The sequence below is a fragment of the Lissotriton vulgaris genome, chromosome 9, assembly GCF_964263255.1.
Source record: "Lissotriton vulgaris chromosome 9, aLisVul1.2, whole genome shotgun sequence".
Classification (NCBI taxonomy): Eukaryota; Metazoa; Chordata; class Amphibia; order Caudata; family Salamandridae; genus Lissotriton; species Lissotriton vulgaris.
This window is the reverse complement of record NC_141697.1, coordinates 600,017,565-600,032,281: the sequence shown is the minus strand read 5'-3', so window position 1 is coordinate 600,032,281 and position 14,717 is coordinate 600,017,565. Positions and strand designations below refer to the sequence as shown.

General features: G+C 44.9%; 1 protein-coding gene across 3 annotated transcripts in view; it reads left to right on the top strand.

Moving 5' to 3' along the window:
- LOC147691936 (uncharacterized) overlaps positions 1-14,717 on the top strand; it is an 80,101-nt gene that overhangs the window by 34,981 nt on the left and 30,403 nt on the right. For 2 of the 3 annotated variants that reach the window (XM_086938212.1, XM_086938211.1), the window contains exons 2-4: positions 6,100-6,247; positions 11,025-11,135; positions 13,638-13,745. In XM_086938212.1, the coding sequence (XP_086794338.1) occupies positions 6,100-6,247; positions 11,025-11,135; positions 13,638-13,745 (367 nt within the window). The remainder of the gene's footprint in view (positions 1-6,099; positions 6,248-11,024; positions 11,136-13,637; positions 13,746-14,717) is intronic. The other variant, XM_086938214.1, reaches the window with a different exon arrangement.

Below are 14,717 nucleotides of genomic sequence, written 5' to 3'. Positions count from 1 at the left end.
TTCAAGCAAGTCATTAGTCAGGTCTCTCAATTGTCAAGACACATCTTCCTTTACTTCCGGAGCTTCCTCATCTCGACGCGTGGTTGATCTAGATTTTGGGCTGCGATTTGAGCGCGAACGTCCACTGTGCTTACGCCGACCCTCCTGGCCTCCCCCGGCCGAATTACTCGTAGAGGAGTCAAGATTCCCCTCCCTTCACCGTGTTGGGTCGAATTTTAACAGTCTCATCTGTCCATTGGAAAACCTCCTCCGGGGTGTCGAAGAAGGTGCGGGGCTGAAATATCACCCGCAGCCTCGCAGGATAGAGCAGTGCGTACTGCAGCTGCAGACCCCTGAGTCGGGCCTTGGCTGCAGCGAAGGATTGGCGTTGTTGTTGCACTTGTTTGGTATAATCAGGAAAGATCAGGATATTGGCGTTGTCATATATTAGCTTGCCCTTCAGCCGCGTCTGCTTAAGGATCGTATCCCTGTCGGCATAGTTCAGAAGTTTAGCAATCATGGGGCGCGCGCCAGCCGGCGGTTTCTGTGTCAACGCCCGATGGGCCCTCTCGATCACAAAGCAGCGGGAAAGCACATCAGGTGGAATCCAGCTCTCTAGCCATTGTGTCAGGAAGCTCTCTGCATTGCCTTTCTCACAGTCCTCCGGGAAGCCAATAAACCTTAGGTTACTATGCCGTGCCCGTCCCTCCGCCTCCTCCGCCCTTTGGACAAGGCCCTTCTGCGTTCTTTCAAGGACCAGGACTCTTCTTCAGGGAGGAGACCTCTTCCTCAACCTCCGTTATGCGTGTCTCCGCGCCCGCTATGCGCTCCACGCCGTTCTGCAGATCCTGTCGGAGAAGCATGACATCAGAGCCCACTGCCCCAATCTTGGCGTCTAGGACGTCCCGGGATTGTGTGATCGCCGCCATGAGTGCTGCGTTGTCTGGCACCTGCTTCGGTGTTTCCATCGCGCCGGCCGCCTCCGTGAATTTATCAATGGGGCCCTGCTTACTCTGGCCACCGGCGCCTCTCGTCATGTTGCCCTCGGTGCGCGGCTCAATCACGCCACGAGGCCCCAGGTTCAAATATAGCCGCCAACCATCCGACTCCCGCCCCAGAGATGGTCGGGGGGAGGAGGTATCGGGCCCTCCACAAGCGTCCACAAAGGCGGTGAGTAGGCCCCGGCTGCACCAACCGGCACGCTCACCCCCTCGTCGCCGGTCTCTAGATCAATCCAGGCTCAGCGCCACCAACAGCGTCCCACCGGGGCCCGACACTACCCCCGAGTAATTGTCCCCAGCCGTCACGGCCCCACTCGCAGTAGCACTGACCTGGGGTATCCGTAGCGTCCCTTATCCGTCCAGTCGCACCAGTCAGTGAGCAAGCGCCGCCTCTCCACGTCCACTCTATAACTCCTCCGCTCCGTGTGTATCCAGTGACACCCAACCGGGGCCTCCGCTGGACTCGGCTCATCTAGCTCGACCCGTCGTTTCGCAGGAGGCGCTGTCCGTGACAGCTCCGGACCCCAGTTGATGCGACGGGTCCGCGCCGCCCGCGGCACAACCGCTCCCTGTCGTTGGGCCACGCCAAAATTGAGGCCCGGGCGGTGTAGGCCGCTCCGGAGCACCTCGAGCACGGGCGACGCCCTGGCCGCTAGGATCAGTCCCACGCCTCCACTCGCGGTCAGGGGATGGCCACCGGGGTCTGGCACTGATCCGGATCGTCTGAACCTGTTCACAAGGACCAGGGCAGGATATTCTTGCAGGATTTCAACAAGGCTGGTTGGAGCTCGTGCTCTACACGACCGCCATGCTCACTGGCTAAGCCACGCCCCTATGCCTCCCATTTTATCCCACAGTTGAAACTTTTTGTTTGAAAAGGCACTTCAGGTGGGAAACCTCTCATATGACCTAGAAGGACTAACACCGTAGTCACACACAAACATGCAAACCCACCAAGGGAGTGCACCTCTTACAGGCCCATTTGTCAGATAAATACTAAAGCCAAGATCCTGGCTAAAGATTGGTGAGGGTGATCTGAATTTTGGTTCACTGGGACCAAAATAGCTTAACGTCCGACAGGGGTCACAGAATTGTATTTGACATCTGCAGGTTACTCTTGATTAGGCGCTATGCGCAATTGAACCGCAGGCACTCCTCTCAATCGATTTTGAGTAGACATTAGACTCCTCTTTCAATCGATTTCCAGAAGATGTAAGTCTCTATTAAATAGTCTTTCTTGTGCGGGGTTTTTGAGGAAATTAATATTGGCCCAATGTTTAGGGCATATATAAGGCTCTTGTAGAAGTCCCCGTGGGCGACTGTTAGTGTGAATGGGGTGCTGTTGGCTCCTTTCTGATACAAGGAGGCACAAGGCAGGGCTGACCTCATCTCCGCTTCTGTTTGTTCCAGAGATGGGAGCCATTGGCAGAATGGCTGCAACGGTCCGGTAAGGGGCATGCACCTGTATCCGTACCATGAAGATCTCATCAGCCTATATGCAGATGATGCACTATTGTACGTAAAGCGCCCTGATCACTCGATTCCTCCCACCTTGTGCACATTTGGGACAAATCCGAGATCTTCCCAAAAACTGGCTTGCAAGTTCTATAGGTTTTGACCGAAACCGCAATCTAAAGAGGATCCCCAACTTTAAATATTTCGATTTAAATGTTTTCCTAGATCAGACGAGGTGCTGGGAGTTCCCATGCTGTCCCAACTAAAAGCTCAATTTAGGGTTTTGGGTGGACTGCTATTTTCATTGATGGGCTGTGCTGCCCTATTTGAAATGATTGCTTTACCCGAACTGCTAAATGTTCTCCAACAATACCCATACTCTCTCCCAGGGGATTTCTTCACCTCACTGTAATTTACTATCACAAATTACATATGAGCAGGAAGGACACAGAGGGTATTGGTTAACAAATGTATGTAGTCGCCATATGACAATTGATTGTGGTTTGCTGACATTAGATGTTACAATCAGGCAGTGCAATTACTTCGTAGAAATGACTGGTGGTTTGCAGACAGGGCAGCTTCCATAATGTCTGGAGGTTCAAGGTCGCAAGAGTCCCGCTACTCCTGTCACAGTTCTATAGTTACAAAGTAAACCAAGACCTGCCCCTGGCCACCAGCAAATCTTTAGATTGCTGGCACCGGGCTCTCTGGGCTATTAAATGGTATAGCCAGACTACGAAAGTGACCCCATCTCTCATGGCACGTGAAGTGGCTACCTAAGGTCTCCCGGTGGCATGGCTTCTTGGGCTGGGATATTATTGGAATTTCTAGGGTAGGGGATATTTGGGGGCCTCGCACATTAAATTATTTGGTCAACTGCAGGTGGAGTGACAGGTTTTTTAGTTACCTCCAGATAGGACAGGCCCTTGATATTTCGAAAGAGTGATTAAAAGAGAACCCGTACTTAAATCACTAGAGTCCAAACTGATGCTGGAGCATATGGATAAAAAAGCTATTTCTAGATTGTATAGAGCTCCAACTGTAATTATGCTGGATAAATACTGACCCTACGAGAGAGATGGGAGCTTGATCTGGGCCCCCTGGAGGTTGAGGATTGGGCCAAAGCTAAAATGGCACCCCAGATACTCGTGAATCCAGCAAGGGTCCGTCTTATTTAGTTTAAATCCTTTCACTTAGTTTGTTTCACCCCGGAATGCCTGCACAAAAAAGGGAAGCGTTCTGATCCAGTGTGCACATGGTGTGGATGCAACATGACCTATTTTATGCACATGGTATGAGAATGTCTATGGATATGTGGATACTCGGCCAGCATATATGAGATACTACGCTGTGTGGTGGGGTTGAGCATCTCGGTCAAACCCAAGATGGCAACGTTGGGAATAAGATCTGGGAGTGATTGGAATTATGCTGTTAAGAAAGTGGTTGCATTGGGCCTCTTGATTGCTAAAAAGAGATCGTCCGACTATGGAAGGCACAGGCAGTTTCATTGGTTGTTTTGGTCTAATGATGGCTGCAACGAGCTAAAGATAAATCTGTAATACTTTTTATTGTGAACACTGACTATCAACATATATCCAGGAACAAATAAAGGGAATTGAAGAGGTGCTGTAGAGCATGGGCTAACCCTCTTCTAACACAGAACTTTACACAAACCTAGAGCCCAAGGAAGGGTTCTTAGAACTGATCCTATTGAGTTGGGGTCTATAGTTTGTATCAAAGTACATCGCCATGTTCTAAAACACCATAAAAATGACATTAAAAAAAACATCATATTGGGGTGTATGGACAGACCACACCATCATCAATTTGTCATCACCGGCACCTCTGCCAAACCACCCAACACCTCTCACCGTAACTGGAGCAAAGTGGCTGAGAGCCAATTAACTGACTCCCTCAACTTCTCCCAAACCGGACACCTCAAACAACCTAGAACAGGCTGTCATGAACTTCTCCGCCTGGATCATTGATGACTGCGCCAACAGTCACCCCCATCAAGACCCATTACCTTGGAGGCCCTCAAATAGGCCAGATGGTACACCGTGGAACTGAGAACATCAAATTGCAATTGCAAGCAACTTGAAAGAAGGTGGCGCACCAGCAAAGACACCAAAAACCGAACCTCCTTCAAAACATCACTCAATCAATACCACCTACTCCTGAAAAAGACGAAAGAGCGCCCCTGCCAACCACATCAAGGCCAGTTCCAACCGCAGTAAGGACCATTTCAACATTCAGAGTTCTCCAACCCCTCAGCCACTGAAAACATCATCGCTCCCCTCCCAGGCACTCTGCCACACCCTGGTGGACTTCTTCATGACAAGATCTTGGACATATACAAAAACTTTGAGCCCCAAACCCCCACCACCTACAGTCTTAGCCTCATCGTCACCACTGGTGTAAATCCTGACCACTGACTTACCACCTGAGGCTAGCTCATGACGCAAAACATCACAGCCATCCTGAACTCTGTCCACTCAGGAGCACCTACACACCCCTATCTCCACCAAACGTTCAACCTGGGAAGCAAGTAAATCAGTAAGACTAACCACCATTTTCAATGCATCCATCGCCAAGGCCGCTTTTCAAGAAAAAGGGAAGCATGCTAAAGTCAAACCCCTTTTCAAGAAACTGTCCGCCAATCCCAGCAAACTCAACAACTTCTGACCCATCTCTCTCTGCTCCTCTTTCCCACCAAGATCCTTGAAAAAGACATCAACCGCCAACTCACAGAACACCTGGAGGACTGCTATCTTCTGGACATCTCCCAGTCTTTCCACATCAGCCACAGCACTAAAACCACCCTCATTGCTGCCACAGAGGACATCGGAGCCTTCCTTGACCATGGAGAATCAGCAGCCCCGATCCTCCTAAACCTCTCAGCAGCATCCGCCACGTATCCCACTACACCTTGATTTCCCCCGCCCCACCGCCCCCCGCCCAACATAGTCAGAACCATGGACTAGACTCCATTTCTTACGCTTATGACACCCAGCTCCTACTCTTGCTATCAGAAGAGCCCTCCACCACATGGGTCAACTTCCACAGGTGCATGACGAGCATCGGCGACTGGATGAGAGAAAACTGCCTAAACTGAGCACAGACAAGACAGACCTACTGATTTTTCAGGAACAGCACCTCCCAAAGAATGAACGGAAAGCAGAGGGCATTCGTTCTCCTACCTTGCGGCCAGGTCCTGGACGACCTCTACCTCCGGACCTCACCCTCTCTGCTGGAATTCAGGCAAGGACTCCAGACCTGGCTGTTCGACTGAAGCCTCCACAGTAAGATCCTCAGTCCCTAGATACCCTCACGGGTGATTAGCTGTGCTGTACAAGTCTTGTTTGATTGGTGTGTGTGTGTGTGTGCAAAAATGGGATGCATTACTGCCTGTTATTTACCAATCTGATCCATAAGTGAATTATGAGTATAAACAATCTGAGGTCAGTAGGGGATTCAATAAAGTGGCATTGCCAATGGCTGCATAATCCATCTCCATTTTCACTGTATGCAAGATCCTATTGGCACAGTGACCCTCTTGGGTGGTAACGTGTATATCAGGGCTGATGTGAGGCAATAATGTTAAGGATACAGAAAATCAAAGTTATTTCTTAAATGTAATCCTGTGCAATTTATGTTTTTGCAGGATATACTTTCATTCCATGATATTGCTGCCTGTTTCTCTGAGGAGGAGTGGAAGCTCTTAAATGAATGGCAGGAGGAACTCTACAACAATGTGATGAAGGAAATTGAACAAACCTTGATCTCGCTGGGTATGATTTCATGTTATTTCTGTGAGTTGTAAATTCTTTTAACACAACCTGCAGATCTAATTTTCTTTTCTTAAAACACATTTTCATGTAATCTATTATGTTTTTTTTGAAGACTTTTAAGAACACAGAAGTGTGGCTTGCTGTGTGAGTCTCTAGTGAAATTCAAAAATGGCAGATGTCCGTATCCCTGTAATTTGTACTCAACAGATGTCCTTCTCCCCACGCTCATTCCTAAACCAGCCAGGATCTACAGTCTTTCTGATATGTACTCTGGCCTTCTTGCGAACGTGTTGGGGAGATTTTGTACCCTGGCCATGGCTTTAAGTGGACCGGGTGTTGCCAGTGCTCAGCACCAGCAGTTCTAAAAAGCAGGTGCTGAGATGGGTCCCTTGCGGGCTCTCCATTTGTGCCCTCACCCTCGGTGAGATAAAAAAATCTTAACTCTGCAGCAGTGCCACCCTTCACTGCCTTTGATGTAACTTCAAGGAGACTTGTTATAGTTCTTTCACAGTCATTTTAGAATTGAAGAATTTTCAATATTTTATACAACAAAGCCATAGTTTTTGCTTATTTATCTTCAACAACTAACAACCATTGACAAAGCCAGTAGTCCTGGATTGATGTAGATGTGTTATTACTTGTTGTAGTATATATCTGGATGCAATGATAGAAGTAGACAAATACCAGGCGGGTGGCACACTATGCTAACCACAGATTTTTAGCTTCTGTGTTTTTAAGCCACGCCCTTAATTATATTGGCCATGCCCCTTTGAGAGACTCCCCCACCCCCTGTTTTTTGATCCCACATAAAGCCCTGCCCTAACCCAGTGATTATTGCTGGGCAGGGGCACAGGCTCCATCATGATGACTGAGCATTGAGTCAGCACGTCACCCATGTGTGCAATTTCGGATAAAAATGCTCACTCTATGGGAAGTTAATGGACTTTACAAGTGTGTTTATGAGGTGGAATATGTAGTGAAGGATGATCAGGAATCCAGGTAGTTGATGAAGAATATTTATTTGAAGTAAGATGGTACAGGATAGTAGTACATTCAATAAATAATAGTAAAGGAAATAATAACCCCACCAGGAGCAGGATGGTACCAGCTCAGCCCTAACTCTCAACTGAAATCTCAGAGCTGTGTAGAATTCTAATACATCATCATGATGTCAACATTCTACAGGGCTAGGCAGGAGACTATGGGGAAGGAAGAATGAAGTGCAGTCACTATACATCTTCCCCTTTTACAATATCAAAAAAATAAGGCTTAAACAATGCAGTAAGAAGAAAACAAAGTAGAGGCGAATAAGAAAAACACTAAAAGAAAGAACAACAAGAAAAGAACATCAAGAATGAGAATCGGAAAGAGCAATAAAAGCATAAGGTGGAACAGGTATACAACACAAGAACAAAAAACAAGAAAACATGAAAGAAATACTGCTAGTGTGCACAGAGAAGGACAAGAACTAAGCCAGGAAGAAAGAAGAAAGATAAGCAACGATGAAAGGAGGAAGACAGGACATCTTATCCTTCAACAACAAAATAGGAAAGAGAAAGAGGGAAAACAAAGAATGCACAGAAGGACGTAAAGTAACAGGTATAAAAAAAAAACTTTCAAGATACAACGATGCACACCTGTTGGCCATACTGGAATGGATGCATGCATCAAAGAACCCTGAATAATAAAAAAAGAAACAGATAACAAACAAAAGCAAGAAAATTACTCCAACACGATAGCATAAGAGATCTCCAACACATGAAAGTGTTGAGAAGAGTGAGGAAAAAACCACACCCGCAAGGAGTAATAATCATGAATTAATTAAAGGTAAACTTTAATTACCAGGAAAATGTCAGAATGAAAACTTTGCGCAACATTGAATAGAACCTGGCATAACTTTAGAAGAACATCAATTAACAGGGGTTCCGTGCACAGAACCGCTGTGAAAACTCATGAGTCACAAAGTGAATGAATGAGAAAAGACAGGAGTCGACATCCTAGAACAAGATATTAGAATTATGTGAAATGAAACCTATTCTAAATTAAAACCGGTGAGGAAATACACAGAGCAAGAACTAAGCGAAGGTGCGATAATTCTGCATTCAAACAAGCCTAAAAATTGAATGTATCATAAAAATACGAAGAAAGTGTGAAAATCTGTTTGAAAAAAATATGGAAATTCATATAAGATATAATAATAATAAACAAACAATTACATTATGCAAAGGTTGAAATGGTACCAGTTCAGCCCTAACTCTCAACTGAAATCCTAGAGCTGTGTAGAATTCTAATACATCATCATGATGTCAACATTCTACAGGGCTAGGCAGGAGACTATGGGGGAAGGAAGAATGAAGTGCAGTCACTACAGAACATGTAACACACTTCAAATTTTTGGGGTTGCAGAGCTACATTTCTGCTTTTCAGAGGTCTGCTTGATTCATTGGAACATTAGCGAGCACTGCCAGCCTGTAGACCTTTGCGAAGGTCATTTAGTTCAGGCTTGTGTTTTTCCAGAGGTTTACCCCACAGGTCCGTTCCGAGAGGTTGAATTAATTTAGTTAGGTATTTCTTTCTAGTCCCCACACTACTACTGGTAAATACAATCTATGCACCTAGGGCGGGTCCCACGACCGGTCAGGGAAAACTGGTATAGACCTTGGAGTTCGATTAGCACAGAGGAGCACTCCTGACAAGGGGTGAGACAGATTTACTATTAAAAAAACTGCAACAATTCATATAAAGGTGTAATACATTTGGCTTTGATATATGGGAATGTGCTTAAAAAGCTTCAGTATTAGGTCCGGGGATTGGTCATTTGTGCTTGTTTCAGGCTGAACACGCGAATGGCCCTGTGTTATTTTTTCTGGTCCCTTCCAGTCAAGCAGCCTGTTTTGATTCACTCCTAGACTTAGTTTTGTTAAATGTTCCAACATGAACAAAATACCTGGACATCCCTGTTAGAAGATCTTAATATCAGCATTCAGGGACCTAAAATACTGAGGTGCTGCATTTTGCACACTTTATCTTAATTGAATGTTAAGAATAATGGCAAACGGATAACACAGTACCTAATACTCAAACGTCTTACAGCCTTTCGGAAACTGATACAAAAGGCTGTTTGTAATTGTGCTTCCAGCAGCACAGACCATTCCACAAACTTAAGGACGAATGTATGTGCCCTGTGGCCAGTAACACACTTGTACATTTATAAGAGCTGAGAAACTCCCAAATCTTCACCAAACTACTAGCTTACTGATTGTGAGAACACACCCTTGTTGTATTTCAGCCCCCCTTCCCCAGCCTTGCAATTTAAATGTGCAAGGTATGATTGAAAGTCTGAACCCACCACTTTCTTGGAATGTGAACAAAAGAGTTTAGGGCTTTAAGGGGGGTTGTTTAAAATCTGCCGCCAGTGAGAGGCGGGATGGAGAAGGGGTTTTAATGTTGTATTCTCATCATAAAGTAGTGAATCTTGAAAGCTATGCTGGTCTTGGTATTGTTACTAGAGTATGTAACAAGGAAATGAATGCTCTATCTAGTGTTGCCCTAACTGGTGTACAATTAAAACATCATCAGCACTTGTGCTTTGTTTTAGCTGTGGTTCGTGTTAAAAGCTTACATTTCTGAGACTTAACATGGGTCTCTGTGTAATGTGCTTTAGGAGCAAAATAGGCTTGTAGTGCAGGCCTGGATAAGTTCTTGTCAATGGTTTCTTGTTTTGTTCAGTGTAACTGATGCTCCATACATGTTATAAGTATGTTCAAAATCATGTGTTACCAGACTGTGGCACTCTTGAATATGACGCAACCAGAGATTGGATGTATAAGATTGTTATTGTGCAATGACACAACTATCCTCATTGGACAGAGTAATGAGGCCGCATAAGATCTATGCAAGGTTAGTGGTGGTGACTTACTTGAACTATAGCCAAATGAGTGCTATTGTGGAATTTGTAGTTGAGGGGTTTGTGTCAAAATGGGGATATACAAGTCTGCTCTTTGGGGGAACTTTACACACCGAAATGGTGAATAGTCAAAAGTAGTAAAGTTACTTCAAAGTGTAAGACTTAATTTACACACGAGTAAATCTACACATGTAAATGTACCGTTTTGAATAGGGCCTTAGAAGCCCAGAGGTAGAGACCGCACAGGTGACAGCGAGTGACGCGAGTCTCCTGAATGCAGCTTATCAAGAAAACAGACCCTTTGAGCAAACAGTAAATGATGAAACACAATGATTGTCGGTCCAGTAACTTATAGTGTGTCAGGTACCATTTTGTGAATTGTGTATATTTAACAGTGTGTGTAGTAAGTTGAGGCTGCATTTACGTCTATGTAAGCCGTGTTGAACACAACCCACCTGAACTTTTCCCTTCAACAAATAGATAAGATTGCAGTATGCGAAGTTTCTGCACACACTTTACTGTATAATGTACAAGAGAAATAAAAGGAGTAGTACAACCCAGGAATACACATGTGTATTGCGTATTCCCTTTAGTTTAAATATGTGAATGGCACAGCAGCGTTGTATGCAAATTAAACTCCAGCAATGTCTATATTTGCCATGTCATGCTGTTTGTTTAAATATAAAATCCTAATAAAAATATCTAAACCAAGAATTTATATGGAATAGTACCTAATTGAGAATAAATAATAAAGACTACATATACTAGAATGCCTTGATAAGTGAGATGTGGCTGTTTTATTCCATAATGTTCACCAGGATAACACTCTTCCTGCATCTAAGCATTTAAATGGCAACTGTAGATTAATTACTCTTTGTATTTTCAATTCAGGTCCTCGTATTGCAAGCTCTGTGTTTTCACTGAGAGTTAAAGCAAAGAAGGATATGTACTATGTGGAAAGCTCCCATGCAGTGCGTAGAGCCCGTGCTAAACAGTGCCAAGGTGAGTGAGAAGTTTAAGCAGTGGCGCAGTTAGGCTATTTGCCGCCCGTGGCGGCCCCTGCGTTTGTCGCCACGTGACTGCCGCTGGTAAGAGTGGGGTAGGCCTCCCCCAAAACTCCTAAGCCTTTGAATGGAAGTGCTTACGAGATGTGAAACGGTTTCCCCACCTCCACGCTCCCCTCACCATCCCCCATTACCCTCCAAACCTTTCCACACAGCGGTAAGGTAATACCATTTTATGTTTCTGACCATGACACGGAGTATGGGAGCAGAGCGTCTAGCACCCCGCAAGACGGCCAATGATTAATTTCATGACTTTATCTTTTTAAAAATATTTCACCGACTTTATTTAGTTAACACATGCATGCAAACTTCAACCACTCCATGGCACTGTCTGTCTTTTCAATAAAAACATTCTGTTTGACTATTTATATTCAAAAGCCACAGTAATTTGCACATGTGCCACTTTTTAAGGACACCTAAAAGGGAGTTTTCCACAAACAAATCTGGCGCTTGTATTTTACCCATTAACTGTGACTGGTGCGGGCTACAGCTTAAAAGGAAAATATAGTTATTTGTGACTGAAAGCTGGAAGTATCTCAGGAGTGCTGTTATGTAGGCACACGACCATTCATATGTCCATGGCTCAATGTTATTCCAGCTTGAGTGGTTGATGTGCTCCTGCCCCTCCCCATTGCTTTTGTTCCACCCATACACAGTGTTTATAAATTCATTGTGTTTTTTGCTCACAACTTTTCATCAAGAATAGGCCCTCCAGAACCATATCACATGGACCATGTTTTTATTCAAGACCTCAGACTCTTTTAAGAGTCAACGTTTAGGGGAATGAGTCTTTTGAGAACCCTCTTGAAATTAGCTTAGACAATGTTTTTAGCCATGTTGTGTGTAGCATGGCTACAAATAGCTCTTTTTATCTAACTTTAAACCATCTTGCACACAACTTGGATTAAAGACATTGTCAAAGGCAATAACTCTTGTATAGGCGAGGCCTATTAGCTTTGCCAGTGCTTGTTTTAGTAGCACCCCAGTCCTGATCAGAAGAACATAGTCTGACCCCACCTCCATGTCGGAGCATCCCACTGCACAATGAATGGCTGACAATAGTCAAGAGCCTTCCGCAAAGCTCAGCCTTCAAAACTTGCATCCAAAGTATTCTGACACTCCTCAGTCAAGATTACTTTTCTTGAATGTTTCCCGGGTGGTGGTTGAGGGGGTGCTGGGGGGGGTGGGGCCGGGGGGGGGGGGGGTGTTGGAGCTATGGTCTCACATTTGGCTACAGAGTTTGTGCTGGATCCAGCGAGGCCTCTTCATCAGTGCCTGAGATGTAAATGAGCACAATACCTCCAAGAAATACCCCACAGACCTCCAACCACACACTCTGCCTATAGTTCCTCTGTCCCAATCCGGTCTCCCTTATTTCTATCCCCTGGTTCATGGATTTTCTTGCTCAATGTCCATTTCTTGACAGACCTCACGTAATCGCCCCAAGCTTAATGTCTTGGTGTCTCACCCCACCTCCAACCATATGAACACACAAGAGGTATGCTACACTCTTTTCCACAGGCCTCTCATTTTGAGCATGGGCGTCCAACTTAAGTCAAGGTGTATATCAGCCATTCTTACAATGAAGTCCGCAACTCCAGTCCTCTACTCAGGGAGTCTGTGACTGTGTAAAAAGACAAATCAATATGTCTATCATATTGTCTTGTCATTTAAGAAATCCAACCACAGGCCACATTAGGATGTCGGGCTGACCGTCACCAACAGGCCATCGTGGCGGTCCGCCTGACATCCAGTGTATTGGTCCGACCGCTAAGTTAAGATACCGGGGGTCAAAGTGAAATGGGCGGGGGAGAAAACCCTTCGCCTCTGAGAGGCTCAAGGGGCCTGTTGGTGCAGTGGTAGTAGCCTTATCCCTACAATGGAGCAGGTGCCTTCAGAGGCACCACCGTAGGGTTTAGGATGTCCCTTTCCCACAGCCTTTACATGGTGGTCCCACTGCTATGTATAGGCAGACGGGAAGGGACTTTGAGGGCCCGTAGGAGAGCCCTGCCTCCTGTGGGCCTCTGCTATACGGTCAAGGGGGCAAATTCTGAAAACCTCCAATCTTCCTATTAAAATAAAAGTTCAAAAATTGTATATTTTATGTTATGCAGAAGAAAAAATGTTTTTCATAATTTGTGCATAGTCTTGAGGTCCAAATTCCAGAAATTGCCAAAGCTAGGGTCCCCAGCTTACACTCAGTGGGGTCCATAGACGTCATAGGGGTAGGAACAGGCGATCTAGAGCCGTGGCCGATTTTCGGGGTAACCTTGTTCTCTGTTGTGACTTTCATTTAAACCCATTGTAACATGAACGGATGTCTTGAAAACGTGGAGGTCTAGATCTTAATGAGAGAAGACTGAGAATTGGAGGAAGGTGCCCATAGGACTATTTTTTTCATTTAAGATTCTAAATCGTTTCTTGAATCATTCATTTTCAGGTGAAATTATTTCTACTCCCGATGGGTCACTCACAGGACATCCAGAGGAGACTGAGTATATGACAGATGCTCCAGATGCAGACAGTGGGCAAAGCAATGATTGTACAGGTGAGAAGTGTGTGTGTGTGTGTGTGTGTGTCGGTGATTCAGTGTGCACTCTTCACCTATGTATCAAATACTAAGAATTCTATAAATATATACATATGCTAGTGATTGTGATTAAAAGAGCAAACTTCTTGATGTGCAAATGACTTGCACATCTGCTCAATTCATCAATTCAGTATCCTCATCAGTCTGAATAAGGTAACATTGCTACTCTGTGTATTGATGGCTAATTGTAGCCTAATACCAAACTCTGAAAAAGATAAACCTCTTTCCTTCATAGAGAAGATGCCATAATGATTACGTTTTAATTGGCTATAGGATTTGTTCTCTACAAAGAAGATATGAGTTCGCAATGATAAGCTGGCTGCCTTCAAAAACCACATTCAAATGATAGTGTTCTTGATTGGACTCTGTAGTTATAGTTCATTGTTTTATCAGGGTTGAGGAATTGTATAAGTATTTTGTTGTTCAAGGGATGGGATTCATCAGTAATCTACTTGTCCTGTTAAAAAAAAAATCCTCGTCTCATATGGTGGCATGTAGTGAGTTTGCAAGTTTGTGTAGTAGTCTCATTATAGGTGAGCTCTCATAATAGCCTCTCTAATTGTGTAAGAGTTCATATTACATCAGGGTTTGGCTTCTAGCAAAGCTCTGATTTTTACACCTTTCTGCAAATCTACATACTGAGCTGGCACTAGTTGGCAAGCTGTAGTTTGCTTCAAGGTCGTAATGGCCTATGAGTCTGTGCACCAACAAACTAACAAGTTTAAGAGTATTGTCCAACTCCTCTCCAATGTCTTCACACACCGCAAAAGGTTGGAAACGTATGTGAGAAGGTGGCCTGATATGCAGTGCTCACTATTCTAGTGAACACTATGTATCAGTCCAGCAACCCTTATTGATGATTGGTTGTAAGTCAACCTTATAGACCAGCTATCCTAGTAGCGTGGATACGAGCAGTCTAAGGCTAAAGAC